Raw genomic sequence first — 19,971 nt, 5'->3', positions numbered from 1 at the left:
ATAGAATATATATACTTTTTTCTATTTGCTATATTTTTTACATTTGTTAGGCAGGATATTTTTATATTTTTGCTTTACTATATAAATTGCACTAAGTGAATAAATATACACATGAATAAATATGATTGCATTCTCAAACTTAATTAAATAACAAACTTTATTTTTCGCTCCTGTAACCGTGTAATTCGATATTACTAAAGTACAGAAACAATCTAAGAGTCTCAAAGCAGTGTTCATCAAACTATAAAACATTTATAATTTGATGTCTTTGTGTTATTTTGGTGGATAGATCACTTATAAACTAAATTTATGTATATCATCGTGTAAATGGTAGGTGTTTGTTACTTGCTAGCGGTACCTAATAAATCTATACTCCAAGTATTTTTGTTGTGAATCCTGCCGATATCAGTGTCGAGTCGATTAATTTTACATATTAGCGGGAATTCCCCAAGGGTGCAACATAGAGCAGTTGCGCGAGGTTGCTCCTGGCGTACTTGCCGCGGCACTGCGGGGCGCCGTGTCCGGGTCTTCCCCATAAAGATGCCCAGGTCTCGTGGTGGCGGCGGACGCTCTCCGCAGAGTCACGCCGGCTTTCCTAAAGGAATCATAATAATGTCAGCATCTCTATCTACAAAGAATAATTTTTTATGTAATATTTTCTAGCAAAAATTATGATTGGCAACCGATTATTTTGAAAGGCCGCGTTGCATATTTGGTTTACCTATATGCATTCCTGAAGTTGCATTATTTTTTCTTTCGAAAAATTATGACTTTATTTATTTGTACTCAGTAAGTTAATTTGCTTCTTTAGAAAAAAAATACATAGTTATAGGTACGGAAAAATCCTTAAAACTATCGAACTCAACAATTACATATTTTGAAACAAATGAATGCAATTAGAAAATTATGATTTCCTATCTTGACCAGAGAAGAACTCGAACTCGGGCTCTAAATTTCAAAGGCAAGAATCTTACCACTACACCAAAAGGCTGTCTAAAATAGAATTATTTTTAGAATTAGACGCGGTGTTGTGTAGTAACGCATTATCATATTGACCCGCAATCCGACAGGTTACGACCGGCGCGGGCGTTTACCCATCATAACATCGAGACTTCTTACGAAATCAATTCCATCTATTGAACTCACGTCTCACCTCTTTCTGTTCGCTTTTCACACGCATTTGATGCTTTAGTTCCCTCAAGTAATCCATGTTCAGCATTTCCCGCCACCTGCAAACATATTGTCACTTTATCGCAGTCACGCCATTGTGCCAGCGATGCAATAATATTAATTAGCAGAAAACAGTGGTAATAAACTTACAAACTAACAATAGATTGCTACACGCTGAGATCAAACCGAGCGTAGAGATTAAGATATGCAAAGGTTACAATTTTACACATACAAAACCAGAGAAAATGAGGAGGTTGACACGTAATTGGAAATATGCTTATCTGAAGAATCTGACGATATTATATATGATTGGCTGGCGTGATCAATTTCGAAGATCTAATGGCAAGCGTTAATCTTCACGCGTGTCATAAAGCACCGATAGAAAGCGGTGACGCAATGCCGGTGGTACTCGAACGGGCCTGTGTAGTAGCGGTACAATGTAAAGTCCAGAACAATGATTGAGTTTAGCAATAATAGCTCATCAGACCCACCCGGCAACCTACTAGAACTATATTGAACAAGAACATTTTGTACCCATGTCTTTCAAAAGACAAACAAAATAAAATATGCGTTAAATTCTTATAATTCCCATGAATATAATGAACGTTCTAAAATATATTTAAATACTAGCTTTTGCCCGCGGCTTCGCCCGCGCAAATTTATTTATATTATAAGGATACGCCATAAAATTTCACCCATTTTTTTATCCCGTATCGTGCGGGGCTGTTTTATGTTTATATTTGGTTTAAATTCATATGGCTTCTCCCGTCTTGTCCCGTCTCTTCTCGTTCTGTTCCGTCCCGTCCCAACCTGTTGTGTCCCGTCCTGCCCCGTCCAGTCCTATCCTGTCCCATCCCATCCTATTTAGTGCCATCCTGCTTTCCGCAACTGATACGTATTTTTTACTAACCAATATTTAAGACTTCTCGCACTTCGACACCTATCACTATCAAAAATGTCAAATCTAATCAACAAATCAAAAATTAACTGAAATAGAGAGTAAAATAAAACAAACGGGGTGAGCTAAATAAAACCGTTTAATAAGTTAAATAAGTCAAGTTAAAAGTTAATGAATCAAACGAATAATAATTTCAAATCAAAATATTTGTAGTGTAATATGTAGTTTCGCGTATGTCCGCTAGGGGCGCTGCTAAAATTACACGATAAATTAAAATATTTTACGCTACCTAGCTAAAGGACGGTAACGAAACCATAGCGCGATCTATCTCGATGCCAACGCCATCTATCGAGCATCGAGACAACTCGTGATAGTTAATCTATACTAATATTATAAAGCTGAAGAGTTTGTTTTGTTTGTTTGTTTGTTTAAACGCGCTGATCTCAGAAACTACTGAACCGATTTGAATAATTTTTTCACTGTTAGATAGCCTATTTATCGAGGAAGGCTATAGGCTACATTTTATCCCGGATTTCCTACGGGAAACGTCAACAATGCAGGTGAAAGTTGAATGAGTCGGCCATCTGCGAGCTTTCCACGCGAACGCTGCGCAAACCAACAAATATATAGTAAAACAATGTACTAAAGATGTGAAGTACTCATTTTTTGCCACAAAAAAGTCCGCGAGAGCATATATCTATCTCTTAAGGTTTACTTACAATAACCACTTTTATGTTCATTTTTTAAGATTATTTTTTCATTATAAACATAAGTTATTTTGAAACCAATTTTCTTTAATTCAGTATTAATCCTTATCCAAATAAATATGTTTATTACTTTCGGCTTTTCATGTAGACTAAAATTGCCATTTACAGTATATAAATCAGACGAATAGGTTTTGAGATATAGTCGTTATAAGCAATTTGCAGCGAAACATTTAATACGGCGAACCAGCGTTCTTTCTAATACGCGGACGAAGTCGCGGGCACAGCTAGTAGAAAATTAAATTCGGGTGTTTTATTTATGCATACCGATTACGCCGAGATTTATGGACCGATTTACGTGATTCTTTTTTTGTTCGGTAGAGTATACTTTCAAGTTGGTCCCGTTGTTACCTAGTCAGGATCTGATGATGGTATTCCAGGGAAATCAAGGGCAAACCTCAAATTTACAGGCAATTACGTTTTTGACAATTTCATAGATCTGTTTAAGTATTTGCGTCTGATAGTCATCATCCCATGTGAATGAGCTGATGATGGAAGGTACAACTCCTCAACGGTTAGGAGTTGAAAGAAAATTCTTACGAAGTTATACGTACATGTGAGGCTATTAGGTTGACCTGATAATAAAAAGTAAATCTCATTAACGTTAAGAATTTAGGTGAAAATGGATGCGGACAAATTTCGTAGCTGTTTGTATGGGTAGTGTTAACACAAAATAGGGATTTAAAGGCGTGATGTTATTAATGTTATGCATGTATGTACATAATTATGTATGTTATTATATTATGTATGTTAAAGAGACGACTGAAAGTTGTCATACAAAGTCTTTTTTTTTAAGGATGGGAAATCATCAAATGACCTCTCCCGCTCTGGGTGGAACGGAAGGGAGTGTCAGACTTTTACTGACTAAAACCCACCTCGTTCTTTCAGTTGCCCTTTGCGTTCCGGGGCCACGGTATCTCGTTAGAACTTTCCCGCAGCCCCGGCTCAGTTTATCCCGTTTCCCCCCCTTGGGGGTTGACATTTCAAAAATCCCTTCTTAGTGCTCACTTATGTTACTAAAGGAACCTCTGTTCAAAATCTCAGACTCCTATACCGAGCGGTTTCGGCTGTGCGTTAATAAATCAGTCACCCAATCGCACCCCCTAAATCACGATTGGAGGGTAGTTTGAAAAAACTTATAATGTCAAACATATTTACTTGCCTATGTACGTGTTCATGCCAAGTTTCAAGTTTATAAACCCAAGGAATAAGATTTTTCATAGAAACGTTTTTACCCCTTTTCCCCCCCTTGGGGGTTGAATTTCCAAAAATCCTTTCTTAGTGCTCCCCTACATATCCCAAGGAACCTACATTCCAAATTTCAGCTGTCTACGACCAGTAGTTTCGGCTGTGCGTTGTCTGTCAGTCAGTCACTCAGTAACGGAAGAGTTTTATATATATAGATAAATCTTCATTTATATTAAAAGAGGTCATAAGTGCGACAAAAACTCAATTCAGTTTTTCATAACCACGCATTTATCAATCATTACATTGAATGATATGTAAATTTTGATTAGGAATTCATGAATAATACCAGTAAGTATTGAAGCAAGCGATTCCGCAATTTATAAGCTCGGTTATAATACTCGTAACTCTGCATCGACACAGGTTATTTCTATATCTGATAAAATATAACGTTGCAACACAAAAATATTTTGTGCAAAAGCTAACAGATTTAAAATAGGCAGAAATAAGAAACCAGGTGTCAACTCTAATTTACATTTGCATGAATTTAAGTAGCAATATTGATATCCAAGGCCACATTTCATTGTTTCGTTTGTAATCTGTGTTATCGTTACTGAAATCAAAGAACTTATTCAACCCCGCATTGTCTAGCTGCTTATTGTCTAGAGCCCATACAATGTCCAACACAATTTTCTGATATAAATATTATTATATCAAAATAAATAACATTTGTCGTACTTTTTAGGGCGTATCTACTAACAAATCTAAATATTTAAAAGAAGAAAGCGAATGACATCAACGCACAGCTCAAACCGCTGGGACTAGAGACTTGAATTAGAGAGTTCATTATTTGTGTTGGTTCTCTACGTGGTCTAGGGGAGCATCACGAGATGATTTTTCGTTTTCCCCGAACGGAGTCGCGGGCGTCCTCTAGTAGGTTATATAATACATTACAAAGATTCTGGATTTGATAACCAGATTATACCTATTTCTACGAAAATGAGTTTGTGCTCTTTTGCGTGCATGGTACTTGTCATGGCATATGTTCAATTATTACAATGGGCTGTTGAGTGTTGTCAATTTTACTATTTAATTATCAAACTAAAAAGGGTCAGCGCCGTGACCTCTCGAAATTTAAAGTCTATTATTCTACAGCTTACCTTGGTCACAATCTCACAGTCAGTATACCAATTGTAATAAAGAATATTCAAGTATATTCTTACGTAAGACTTAGGAAAAATATTGAGAAATCAGTGGGGTTAACACAGTGTTAAGAATAGGATATGACAAAGGATAATCATCTCTTGCCGTTTCGTTAACCTTTGGTAGTTTGGACATCAATGTGTGATTTGTACGTACTGACAGAATTGTTCTGGCGGCCTGGTGACGTCGCTAGAAGGCAAAGTGCGAGCGCCGACACGCCTTCTTCTTGCAAGTAGTGGCACCAACTCCACGCCGCCTGTCAATCCTAAAATCGTTGCTTCAGGTGTGGGTTTCTTCTCATAGACTATTGATTGGTCATCGTTTTTTTGTGCTCTTGTGTCGTAATCGTCGTCAGGAATAACTTTCCTTACTCTGTCCCCGTTAGATAATCTTTTGACAAATTTACTCTTTGGGGGGCTTTTGTTACCTTTCTGATTTCCATTGCCATTTTTAGGTTTATCTCTTCCGTTAGGACTTTTTACATGCTTGTTATTGTCAATATTAGTTCCTACCTCTTTAATTTGTCCTAAAGCTTTTTCTTGGCCATTGCTTTTATTTTGGTCTTCAGGTGTTTTTGCATTTGCACTATTTGTATGATTGATGTCCGGTAATTTGTCGACGTTACTCACAGACGTTTTAAGGTATTCATTAACTGGTGGATCATTTTCTTTTGAATCATCATCTCTCTTTACTTTAGGTAAAGTAAGCGAAGATCGTAAGCAGCGTTTATCTTCCCCTGACATTTTATTGAAAATTTCATTATCTGTCCAACCCTGAAAACAGAAGAGGTCTCATTTTTCTATAGAAGTATTATATTTTTTCAGTTAATACTTCACGATCATAGAGCATACCATAGACTTTGAGAAATTTAATCCAATGTCTCGAGGATTTCTCCACGTGGTCCCACCGGGGCCGGGCCGACCCCAAGGTCCCTCCATAGTATGCTGGAATAAAAAATTAAAGTTACATCTATATCTCGCATCGCTTACAAATGAAAAGAGTGTTTTACCATTTTGCGTTCATATTCCAAGTTTTCTTTAATTGCTTTGTTAATAGCTTTTCTTCTTTTATCAACCATCTCATCTGAAAAAATGACAGTCAACATTTATTTTTATTTTTAATATTACGAACGTGTAATAATAACTATAGATGTAAATAAAACGGCAATTATTTTATTACTTCCCTGCTATACAGGAAAAATCCCCTACGAACACGAAAACAATAAGATTAAAATGAGAGAGAAATGTAGCAAAGAGTATTGGGGAATAGTAGCGGAAGATGCGATAATAGGATCCACAAAAAGACTGGAAAGAGTTATCAAGAAAAATCTGACGAATCCAAATACAAACCCAAGAATTGTTTATAGTTTTGCTGCTGCACCGGCGTCTGTCGGTATCTGATGTCGTTATCCACACTCTGCCTAAGGTTGTCAGCGTAGCAGAGTTGCGGGTCTTCGCGCAGGCGGAGCGGCGTGCGGCGTATAATACGTCGGTGCCGGAGAGTGGGCCAACGGTAGCACGCCTCCACCTGGGACACTCCCTGGAAACATCATTTTTTATTAGTTCCAGTTGTTTCCTCGCTTTTATAAAAAGGAGGCCTATGACCATGATCTAGGAGTAGGTAATTTAGGTTTTACACGTAGCGGCTCCCGCCTGATCTCCACAACTTTTGCAGGTTGATTTTGCCTGGTCATCGTTCCTATTTTAAAAGTCAAGCGACTGGGTTCTTGTTAAATAGTGTTAAATTAGAAAATATCTAAATGTCCCGGTTATTTTTTTATAAAAACGTATAAAGTAAGACTTTATACGTTTTTATAAAAAAATAACCGGGACTTAATACGTATAAAGTACTTCAAACGTATAAAGTAAGACTTTATACGTTTGAAGTACTTAACATTTGAAGTCCAGGGAAACACTGAATGTTTTAAACATACCTACCTGCCCCACAAGTTTTAATAAATTCACTTTTCATATCGTATCCTGATAATATGAAAAGTGAATTTATTAAAACTATCGTAAACTGTAGTTCAAACCAGCGACACAAAGCTCAGAGAAAAAGCTGGCAGTACTTGCGCCTTACTTCGATCACAAAGAACCACGAAGTACCTCAAGATGACTTTTAGGCTTTCTATTAATAATCAACATTCTTTATTTTATGAGGACTGACATTTAAAGACAATGTAGAACACTTTCTTTTTTTAAAAAAGGAAGGTAAAATTGTATAGTATGTTAACAAATTTCATATCCTCGATGAGGCAAAGGCCGTTCGTTCGCATATTTTAGAGTGTTACATCATGCCGGCCCTCTTGATGGTGGCTAATGAATGAGTGACCCATTGCCTTATTCAGATTTATAGCCTGTTATTGCTTTTGACATACATAAGGAAATTTATACAAATAATTAATATTAATTTATTTAAAAAAATAAGCTTAAGAAAAGATTGTTTTCTTTATTAAGAACTTGAAAAGTTTATGTGTTTTATTATTATTGTTGCTTTTGTCATTTGATTAGTACGGTAATGAAAAGTTGGTAAGTATCCATATAACATATTTGGTGTAAAAATCTGGAAATAATGCGGCAAAAATCGACTACGATCCTTCACTGAATGGTTTATGATTGCAACTTATTTACAAACCGAAATAGTAAGAATGAGAGTTTTTCATCATAGTTTTCAGTAGTAAGCATGCAATGTCGAATGTGAAAAGGGTAGAACTATCATATATCACAGTTCTGGGTGCCGCACTGTCAGTCAAGTGAAAGGTCAAATCAGTATCGTTATCAGTATTCCTATTAAATTAATTGGCAGTTCATTAAATTTGAATAATGTGTAGGTAGGTATACGTGGGTAATTGGGGACTTACTAATGATGAAAAGTCGTACGCAATAATTGTTTTTTACACTAACAATTTTTAAGGGCTTTTGTCCTTATTAGGCATGCCAGCTCTATCGTACCCTATACCAAGAGCTATAACCCTGTTTATTAGTCTCTCCCTTGGTTCACATTTAATTTAATCGTTATTATACCTAAGTTATAAACCCAAATTATAAATCTCAATCTTACCCTTAGTTCGTCTTCTGGGTAAATGCCGCGGGCTCGTATGTTGGTAAATCTGATACCCTGAGGGTTGGGAGCACCGCCGCCAGCACGGCCCCAGGGCTCGTAGGAGGAAAACTCTTCTCGGGCCTGTCCAACAAGATAGTTTTTATTGACATCTGAGTATTTTAATTTGTTCAGAAAAACATGACACAAAAGCTTTCCAAAGGGATTATGGCCGAAAAGTTACGTACGAGTACTTTTGCCACACCCAACTTTCACTCCCATACATTAATGTTGGGACTAACACGCCCTTATGCACAGCCAGCTGAGCTTTTTTGGACAGTTTCTGACTGCTCATAAAGACATGCAATGCTCCATTCACCATGTTCCCTGCGTTCACTCTCCTTTCAATATCACTATCACACTTGCCATCTGATGTAAACTTTGATCCTAGATATACAAACTATATCACTTGCTCAACTTTTCTCCTCCAATCAAAATATTATATTCTGTCATTTCATTCTTTTCTTTTACTTACCTTCATTCCTTTCTTATTCAAAGTTATATACCGCCGAAGAGTTACAGGAGATGGTAAACTGTATAGTTTATCATCTCCTGTAACTCTTCGGCTAACAACGCCAGTGTTACCTGATTGTCGGCATAGAGAAGGCATTTGACGAGTAAATCATTTATACTAATCCACTTTCAGAGTCTTTCAAATCTGATCTATGAAATCTCTTTCAAACAACTATTTAAAAATAGGTTGAATCTTTGTCTAACGCCTTTCTCAATTTTAAACCACTCAGTGTGCGCTCCGTTTATACCGACACAAGCATTCGAATCCTCATATAAAGATTTCAGTGCTCGTATCATGGCACTGGTCACCCCATGCACAGAAAGTGCTGACCATAATTTATTCCTCTCTATATTACGACCAAAAATAAGAAAAATTTATCCAAACACACCTCCAATAAATTTCTAACAGTATGCTAAGAAATTTGATTTTATCTCGACCTCAGAGGCAATAAATGAACTTTTTTAATATATACTTAATTAATTATTATAATACGTAACTGCGTTTTGTTAACAACTTACGAGTCAAAGAAACGTACAGCGAACAAAGAATAAGTAAAGTTGATATGGATAGTGACTTTATTATCTACTAAGAATTGATGTCAAGCAATAAGTGCCATGTGGTTCCCGGCATCAATACAAAAAAGAATAGGACCACTCCATCTCTTTACCATGGATGACGTATATGGCGACTAAGGGATAGGCTTACAAACTTCTTCTTTTAGGCGATGGGCTACCAATCCGTCACTTTTGAATCTCAATTCAATCATTAAGCCAAATAGCTGAATGTGGCCTATCAGTCATTTCAACACTGTTGGCTCTGTCTACCCCACGAGGGATATAGATCTGACCTTATGTATGTATGTATGTGTCAAGCAATAAGTTAGTGTTGATTGACATTATGTGATGTTCCAGATAATTCTGACCAGCCTCATTCATGTTCTACAAACTGACTGTCTCAGCTTTTGTTATGTAAGATTAATGACAGGCTCTACCTACGCCTTCTCCATTTCTAGTAAAGATTACTAAGCGCCTTGTCAACACGTATTGGAACTATACATAGAGCACTAAAGATCGCCCATCATAATTACGGGCATACATGACATTAACCATACTTATATAAATCGGCACGTATAATCTGTGATAGTCGTCGGCGATAGAACGGTTAAGATACATAGGTACATATGTACATATACACATACATACATTAAATCACGTCCCTTTCCCGAAGGGTAGGCAGAGTCTACTTCTTGCCACGATCCCTGCATACTTATTTCGCTTCTTCCACATTAAAAACTCTCTTTATGCAAAGTCGTCGGTTTTGGATACTCTTGATACACCTAATAAAGCGGAGTGCACGGGTTCAAACCCTACCGTAACCATGTTTCAATAGCATTAGTCAGACAGGAAATGCGGCATGTAAAAATCTGACTAATCCAATCCAGGATAGTGATGATGATAGTGATAGTGTAGATCCGAAAAACCATGGCCAATACCATGCGTGGACCAGAAATCTTCTCCAGAAAAGTAAGATGTAACTGTTAGGATGGTAAATAAAGGTAAAATAATACAAGATAAGGACTTTGTTTAACATTATTTTACCTAGCAAAATTCTTACTCTGTGGCCATTAATTACGACATTCCCAATAGTAGTCGTGTATGTAATTCTCTAACTAAATGTATGTTTGACAAATAGAATAGTGTGAACATAAAAATATTTTATGACTTGTATGTAGGTACCGACTATGGCTTTCTCCATTTACGTCGTTTCAATAGGAAACAAATGGCGACTTTCGTTTTGAGCACGTCATTTAGGGAATAGGAAGGTGTAGAATGTTAGCAATTCGTTCTTGCGTACCAACTGCCAAAGTTTTTAGTGCAAATATTTATTTTAATCAAATTAGGGAGAATTTTTTTTTAATTAAAACCGTTTGTCTCATTTTGATGAAATTTAAAATTGTGTAGGATTTATCAATATAATTTTTATGTACCTACGTAGGGCATTAAAATGGAGGATTGCATTAGATAAATTTGCTTATATCGTTTTCCATGGGAAATAGATGGAGCGGTCCTATTTTTACGTACCCGGAACCACACATTGTAGTACGCTTGTCTGTGTGACACCGGAGGTCCCGGGTTCGAATCCCGGCCAGGGCATGATGAGAAAAGAACATTCTCTAATTGGCCTGGGTCTTGGATGTTTATCTATACTTATAAGTATCTATTATAAAATATAGTATCGTTGAGCTAACTCAATCTGTGTAATTTGTCCCCTATATATTTATTTATTATTTATACATATAATCACGTCTATATCCCTTGCGGGGTAGACAGAGCCAACAGTCTTAAAAAAACGATAAGTCACGTTCAGCTGTTTGGCTTGATAATAGAATTGAGATTCAAATAGTGACAGGGTTGCTAGCTCATCGCCTAAAAGAAGAAACCCACGGTACTAAATATCAAACTTCTGAAATAATTTTTGTGCAAACAATAAAAGAACTCACGTTCTTAATATAAAAGCTTAAAAAGATTTTTTTAAGATTCCAAAAGTTTCTTGACATACTCTCTTGACTCCCTATAATATCGTTATAGTGTTTCTATAAGTTCTTTATAATAGACTCATCCCACCACTACCCATGGCACTTGCAATCTTACGGTTTTACAAGCCAAGTCATGAAAAAAAGTCCGCTGCTCTTGATTTGCTTTCTGTAACAGCGCACCCTTTCTTGACTCCCTACTTTCTTTAGTTTCCCTTTAATTCTTGATTACTTACACCCTATTCTATGTAAATAGGGTTGACGATACACGTTACCATACTGACCTGTCGTTGATCTTCCAACTTCTCCCTCTGGCGTTGTTCCCGGCGCTCCCGAGCCAGGCGCTCGCACTCCTGTCGCGTTTGTTCGGCGCGGCGACGCTCGCGGGCCCTCCGCCGAGCGGACCCAGACGTCGGAGCACTTAGCCTCCTATGAGGGACATATCACACAGAGCCAATAAAGTGGTTTTCAAGATTCAGAGGCAAGAGCTTTACTCTAAGCTACATCGTGTAATGACGAATAGGTAATTCTTGATTTTCAGGCATTCAATTATAGTAAATATATACCGTAAGTATAAATAAAAATCCTCACATATATATATATATATATATATTAGTCTTTATTGAGTGGGTTTAATTTTAGAAGGTGGGTTCAATTTTAAAATCGTTCGTTAACTGTTTATACGTATTCCGAAAAACTTGGTAGGGAAAGTAAGTCTAGTCATACCTATTAGAAAATAAATTGTAACTAAGTGAAACTTCTAGGAGTCAGATTTATAAAATCTATAACATCAAAAGATTTTGTATATTTTTTCCGACTGCAGTGTAAACCCAATATAAGACTTCCTAGAAGCACAAGTGGTTTTACTACGCTGCCGAGCCTTACCTACGTAATCGCTGCGAATGCAAAGCAAACATTTAAACAAAATTTCACTTAGCCCAACAAAGAATTTCATATCACAGAACAGATAATGATGTAACAACACATTGGTATTGTAAGAAACAATCAAACGCCCGAGAAATCACGTTTGCAGTGCCATAGTTGCGACCGTACGACTGAAACTTTGCAACTGAATTTCCGAAATGGTAGGCATCGCTGAAATATTCCATAAATATGTTTCAGTGACTGTTTCCGCGAATACGGCCGATACGATTAATATAAGCAGGGGAGTATTTAGAAATAGCAAGTTTATGGTTTAGTAGCAAAAGTGAAATGAATTCTTATCTTCGATAACGTTCAGGTCGGGAAGTGATCTATAAAAAAAAGCTTGCTTTCACACGTAACTATGCCACTTCTTATGATTTTAAAATAAGTAATACGTATATTTGTAACAAGGACTTACTTTAAGAAGGAGAATAAAAAGATCTTTATTTTTTAATCACTGATCGAAGCCACTTAAAAAATTATTTGTATAATAAATTAACTTTTTTATTCTTTTCTGTATATAAGGCAAATATAAAAATCCCGTTTCTACAAAATGAAAAACACGTTGTTTTGCAAGAACTACACAATTAGGTCTAGTAACCTCGCATTTATTTTTTAACCATGTGAAACTCGGCAAATCATCATGTATTGTAGTCCATATTGATGTGAACACGTGTTCCACCCCCTGAAAAATAGCCGCGATCTAGGCCAAACGATTGAGCGGCTGATAGGTAATTAACCTTCTAACTTTAATAAAAATAAAAAAATATATATATCATTCTTTATATTGCAAATTTTTAAGGTACCTATATTTTACCTGCTCATTTATTCTAGCAAATTATATCCGCCCAACAAAGCAGTCAGAAAGGGTTAGTACTTAATTTAAAAAATATTGCACTCAGGAAAATATATTAAAAGTATAAAACCAACAACATATCCATGCTTGATTAATATTCAAAATATTTATTGTCAGATTGATAATAAATTATTTAAACTTCTTTGATATTCGCTTTGAACACAACATGCCAAACTGAACACTGTAACGAATATTGGTGGATACATGAAATAAATTAGGTACCTACTTAAATATTTGCCAAAAATAACTGAGCACTTTTTCGCGAACAACAATAAAGAAGTCAGTGAAAAGGTAGCAAGTATTTTTATGATTAATCGATACATCACAGAAAGCTTACATACTTGGTAATTTACATAAGGTGATGTCACGCTTCGTCCCAAAATGGAATACTTACATGTCCTTCTCTTACTAAACTGTATGCAAATATTGTGCAAATTTAATAATTCATTGGAAAAAACCTTCGAAATAATTACTTATTTTTAGTCTATTTTAGGAAGGTACAACTGTCTCTATAAATAAAATGATTAGTATTACAAACCCATATAAAAGACAAGCAATGTTTTGCGGAAACAATTTGCTCTAGAATTTATGTAAGTAAGCATCGGGTGCATTTGCAGGTTTATACTTAGGCTTATTTATTTTATATTATTCTACGGTTATTATGTTTACATATCTACACAAGATAAATAAATTTACTCCATTTTTTTGTGTGCCCGCGACTTCGTCCTCGTGGAATAATTATTTTGGGCAGCATTAAAGCCCTCAAGGATTAATAATTTTTCCCGTTTTTTTTCACATATTCCATTATTTGCTCCTTATAGATGCAGCGTTGTGTTATAATATAGCCTAAAGCCTTCCTCGATAAATGGTCTATTCAACGCAAAAAGAATTTTTCAATTCAAACCAATAGTTCCTCAGATTAGCGCTTTCAAACAAACAAACAAACTCTTTAGCTTTATAATATTAATATAGATTATACGATTGTTACATTTTTGAAGCATTTAAATTGCCGAGCAGCAAACTTAGATTTATTGTGAGGAAAGGCATCAGGCAGATATCTGATTATGTATTCAGGCGGCAAGTTAGGGAGGCGAGCATATTAGCATGACCCAAGCTGTATTACGAGTAGTCTCGTACTTTTAATGAACAGACGCGAGACAGATTGTTGCGAATTCAACCGGGACTAACGTGATTGAACCGGGACTAAAATGGATGATGATGACATTAAGTACTTACTATTAAACAATCGTTTTATATTAAGTACCTGTGTTATTTTTTTGCCTACTCTTAGCCGTCCTGGCGGTACCGGGCGCGGGTCGATCGATAGTCGCAAACACGCAGGATACAATTGCAACCCACATAAGGAATTAAGCTATTCTGGCGAAAATAGGTCATTATAGGTTTGTCGGAAGTATAGAAAAAATTTAGTTGATCATTACAGAAGACAGAAGGAGAAAAGAGGAGAGAAATAATCCAATGAAAAGTAGGTACTATATTGTTGGAAAAATAAAATCAATATATTTTACAGTAAATATAATAACTGACATTTCGCTAACTCAACAAATGGAACCCGTTGTTATGGCGCATGTACGTATTTACATTTAAAGAAATAAAAGCGTTGATGACGTGCAGGGCAGATACCTGCCAGGTCATGATTTTAGGCCTTGGTGTGCTATTAATCATCACTATACACATTTCTAGCCCTACAGGAAGACCGTTACTCGGAGGGTTCACTAGCTCTCCAACTAACCATCTGAATTTCGATTCCATTTATAAAGCCAATCGCATGAAATTGACCTTTGAGAATCTATTGGCTACCCAATGAGAGACAATAACAAGATATACCTACGTACGTATGTGTATATAGGTAATTGTACTTTTAATAATTTTAAAATAAACGTAAAAAGGGCATTATATTGGCGTGCTAAAATTACGATCAATAACACTTTAGCAATGATGGTCGTAGAACTTCCATGAGACTGTACCTTTATGGTTTTCAACAATTTCGAGGTGAAGGACCAACATTTCATTGATAGTTATAGAATAATTATTTTGAAGCGGGACTGTAGGAAACACTCCACAAACGATTGTCAGATAAGCTTCCTGACGAATTGAAATAAAACAATATTCTGTAACTAATATTTATATTAAAAATTATTCATGATTTAGCATTTTACATAGTAATCATATTTACAAACAATACCGGCTACGTACATGTCTACATACATATAAATAAAATTCATTGACTCCCATTTTATAACATTGAATGTACAAAACATACAACTCCATTTCCATCGGAAGTTGGCACCATGGCCGTGGTGACATTATGCTATAATTGTGTTAGTACCGTTTTCATATTTGGTCGTAAATCTGTAAAATTAAATAGTATAGTTACATAAAACTATGAGGGATCGTTAATTTGAATAATTAGGCAATTAGTCGTTGACCAATGCGGGAACGAAACTCAAGTTCTCATAATTTTACGTAACTGGGACGCGACCATTGTGCCACCTTCTTAATAATGTTACCTTATTATTGACTAATATTTTGTTAAATAGAGAACTTCAAGAAAAGTTTTTAAAATACTGCGCTCTTGGTGCGTATTTGTGGGGTATATTATCATACCACTACAATTTTATCAGTAGGTATTACTGAAATATTCATTTTTATTATTTACAATCATTATAACTAATTTTCTAACAGAATTTCTTTACCAAATTCCAAAAGGTTTTAACGGATTTTGCCTAAGTAATGTGCGGCCTCATTAAACTTATAATTTAATACTACATCAGAACATATACACCTCTATAACGTGTTACGTGTACGCTAAAGAAATTGAGGTAATTGGTTTTGAAGATAAAACATGGGTAACTTATCCAATGACTCCAGTATTTACATAGCATCTACATGACGAACTGACCACGAGCTTTCTGCACTTACAACAATTTTTCAATCTTTTTAGTTCAGAATATTAATGTGCATTAGACCCAGATACCTCCTAACACTTTATTTATTAAATTGCACAATAACAAAAAACAGAGGAACGAAGAAAACGAAATCGTTAAATAATCCTTTATGTACATTATTATACCGTACCATTAAACAGATTATTCATCATAACGTACAGTTATATCGATAAGCATTTGAGCATATTGTTGTACACTTATGTATAGCGGTATTTGGTAACGATTGGTCACATACACGCTCACTCAGTGGCAATAGCTACATTATATGGGATGCAGATAGTTCACAATGTTCAAAATACTCTCACAGAAAACTATCTTATATTAAATCAGGTCACAAAAGTGAGGATAAATAAAAAAAAGTACAAATACAATAATAATAAGTATAAATAACTTTATATACATAATCCAATATATAAGTATTATAAACTTTGATTCGTCGCACGAACGAAGTCAACAATTCAGTCAGACTGATCATAATAACTACATACTTGTATATGTATTGTAAATCGAATATAATGTATACATTATTCGGGCACATATAACTTGACGTATAATATCTACGATAATATCTCGCCACTCGTGACTCGACGCACACCAACACTCGCACGCAGTCTCACGCACACTCGCAAGTGATGCGAACACACTCAACCTTAAAAGGTACGAAATTCGTGTCGTAACGTCCGAAAGGGTGTTGATTTTCAAAGTACTCTTAGGAGTGCATTCAGTCCAAAAATTACTTCGAAAATGCGGGGTCGTTATTCCCAGACGGATTTGATAGAATACTTAAAGTGAGCCGTATGGTGGTGCTATTTGATCCTGTTGAGGACGAGGTCGGTGGTGACGACGAGCGCCTTCTGGAACGGCGAGTCGGCGAGCTCGGCGGCCAGGCGCGCGGCCTCGGCGCCGTGCTTGCGCGCCAGGAACCGCGTCTGCTCCAGGCCGCGCGACTTGTGCACCAGCTCGAACGCCTTGGCCACGTCGCCGGCCTCTTGGAACCGCCTCATTATCATCGGGTTCAGTTCCGGGTACTGCAAATATTATTGATAAACTTAATGTCATGGAAACTACGTACATTTTACACCGTCATCATCAACTTTTGTGACCGATTGTACCCTGAAAACCGCCTATGATCACCATTCTAATAGGAAGTTCAGGTAAGTTAAACGGAGTGAAGTTTGATGTGTTTGAGTGAACTTAACTTTTTACATAAAATTATTGGATTTTCTCTCTTTATTTAAATTTTATGTTTTCATTTAGGTTAAACGCTTAAATTACCAACACAACCATTAACAAAAAAAAATATGCTTTTATATGTAATAAAAATGATAATTGCTACATTAAATCTGTTAAATAAAGTATAATTGTTTCATTAGTAATCAAACATCTAAAATTTTAAGTAGACTTAATACCATACTTGTTCTTCTTTACAATACTACGTTATAACGGCATTAATTAATTCAATTAAACATTGATTCTATCTTACGGGGTCAAGTCCAATACAAAAATAACAAATCAAGTTAATCATAAATTAAGACAACAAAGTATGGTCATTATTTGATGAAATCTTAACAAATTAAAAGACTAACAACTCGCTGCAATGACTTTAATGTAAAATTAAGTTAGAGGACAAAGCATTTTCCTCACAACCATCTTCTTGAACGTTTACACATAAGTACCTAAAACTACATTGGGGTACTTTTTATTTCGGCAAAGTACGGGCCCAGTAATTGAAATATTCGCGAAGTGTAAAACAAGTATAACATAAACAGGCGAAATATGATGTGACGTTGTCAAAAAAAAAGATTTCTAGAAGAAAACATCATGACGGCGACACGGGGTAGCTATCGTAAAATTACTTACTCTAGTCTGGCATACATTTATATTTCACAAAATAGTTTTTTAAACTCAACAATTTTACCTTTTCACAGGCGAATAGAACTGGCGCTGTGGCCAACCCTAGCTTGAGGTCGGCGGCTGTGGGCTTGCCCATGGCCTGGGCCGAAGATACGAAGTCTAGTAAATCGTCCACCAACTGGAATGAGAGGCCTAGATTCCGGCCGTACTGGAACGCTAGTTCGCTTGTGGTTTCATCGGCGCCGCTGAGTAAGGCCACCTGGGAAAATCATTCAGTCCATTTAAGATTACACTTTGCAGGTAAATTTTTTAAATGATTAGGAGGAGAAAATAAATTATATGTATATGAACAAATTCAATACTAATAATTGTATATAATTTTATTTTAAATTATTTATTATTTATCTTGTAAGCATTTTGGATATTATATTTGTTAGCTTGTAAGATGTATTGAACAAATAAATAAATAAACTTAATAAAAATAAACTAACAAGAAGTGTTACCAAAGGCATAAAGGGATGTGCGATGTAGATAGCCATAGAAACTTATATGGCATGTTCACTTAAAAGCTGTCACTATGTATGTTCACTTAAAAAAATATAACGGCGTCGCGCGTGCCATGCGGCAGGAATACGCTTCTTGGCTTCGTTCGTCGTAATACATACGAGTATTTATATTTCATAATAATTTAAACTATGCAAACCCGTGAAGGCTACATCGCCTATGAAGGATTCATATTATTTTCATTTAACAACCTATCTCACATGTTATTTACAGTTATTTTGCAAAATATATGTCAATGCAAATTTTATTCAAACGATAAGCAGCCTTGACTCATATTGAATTAGAGATAACAAGAGTAGGAACTTGTCGAACACGTCGAATATACTTAAAGCGAAAATATAGAAAGTAGACGAGATTTTGAACGCGGAACGGATTCGCGAATTGACTATAGTTCAATTAGCGAATCCTGGTGGTTCACGGTAGTTTGCTTCAAGCATCATAAAAATTAAGGGACTTACCGCTTTGACGGAGTTTGCAATGAGTGAGGCTGTTTTTCTGTACGTCTTTGTGAGGTAATGCGCGAATCGCTCGTTCTCTGTCTCTTTGCTGCCGAGCTGCATGAACTCTCCCTGTACTAAATCTGTTACCACCTGCAATCAACATAAAACATCATTTTTTAACAATTTGTCACGCCTCCTACTCATAATATTTTTCATGTATGTAATACTTAATTTTTTCTAGTATACGACGACGAGGCGAATAATAAATTAAGAATTAAAGGATTTATTTGCATTTTTTAAAAGTCAAAGTTTAATACATAGTCGATCAAATCAAATATTGAAGCCTAATGATTTTAGTCTGTTGCAAATTATCCCAATACATAACAGGACTCTCGTCATAGGCGTATAACTTACCACACATAGGCTGTCGAGAAAGCCGACTAAAAAGAACTAAGCGTGACACTCTCGAAAATATGATTTGACTCCAGATTAGCATTGAGCTTTTCAAAAAATTGCACCACTTATGAATGCAAAGTTATTGTTACATTCAAAGTTATAAACGTGGCACATTTAGGATGCATACTCGTAACAATAATGTTAATTTCCTAACAATGACACGTAAAGCAATTACTAAATCTAAAGTACATTTTACTAATTCGTTCGTACAAGGGCAAAAGAAGGATGCGCAGATTATGCATATGCACCGGAAAGCCTAGCATTAAATCATAATTACATGTACTTGATGACTACGTGCATAAGTAATCATGCCTCGCCCAAAAAAAACGTGGATATATTCTTTTTTTTTCATTTCAAAAAGGTGAAAAGAAAGTAGTATGCAGGGATCCTGCATACTTCTTATGTACCAAGTACAAAGATGTAGTCGGTGCCATCACCTCCGGGAAAGAGGCGTGATTTCTTGCACGTATGTAATGTATTTTTAGCCAACTGATTGAAGTGCTTACTTAACTAAAAAGGTGAAATGGTTGGGCATAAAGCACCAT

The 19,971-nt window shown here is 35.9% G+C and overlaps 2 protein-coding genes across 2 annotated transcripts in view; both read right to left on the bottom strand.

Moving 5' to 3' along the window:
- Window positions 1-11: 11 nt before the first annotated feature.
- Window positions 12-12,523, bottom strand: LOC106134615 (uncharacterized). Its single transcript, XM_013334710.2, has 9 exons — window positions 12,252-12,523; window positions 11,651-11,795; window positions 8,281-8,403; window positions 6,570-6,759; window positions 6,230-6,303; window positions 6,072-6,164; window positions 5,377-5,993; window positions 1,154-1,229; window positions 12-595 (listed from the first exon to the last, which is right to left on the bottom strand). Exons 1-9 carry the CDS (start codon window positions 12,281-12,283, stop codon window positions 434-436), a joined length of 1,512 nt encoding a protein of 503 aa, XP_013190164.1. The 5' UTR covers window positions 12,284-12,523; the 3' UTR covers window positions 12-433.
- Window positions 12,524-15,283: 2,760 nt separating this feature from the next.
- LOC106134616 (all trans-polyprenyl-diphosphate synthase PDSS1) overlaps window positions 15,284-19,971 on the bottom strand; it is a 38,709-nt gene continuing 34,021 nt past the window's right edge. The window contains exons 6-8 of the mRNA XM_013334711.2: window positions 18,989-19,120; window positions 18,031-18,225; window positions 15,284-17,140 (exon numbers count right to left, since the gene is read on the bottom strand). Coding sequence (XP_013190165.2) covers window positions 16,919-17,140; window positions 18,031-18,225; window positions 18,989-19,120 — 549 coding nt within the window. The 3' untranslated portion in view covers window positions 15,284-16,918. The remainder of the gene's footprint in view (window positions 17,141-18,030; window positions 18,226-18,988; window positions 19,121-19,971) is intronic.

This window comes from Amyelois transitella, chromosome 9 (genome assembly GCF_032362555.1).
Source record: "Amyelois transitella isolate CPQ chromosome 9, ilAmyTran1.1, whole genome shotgun sequence".
Lineage (NCBI taxonomy): Eukaryota > Metazoa > Arthropoda > Insecta > Lepidoptera > Pyralidae > Amyelois > Amyelois transitella.
Note: the sequence above shows the minus strand (reverse complement) of the source record. Positions and strands in the feature narration are given on the sequence as shown.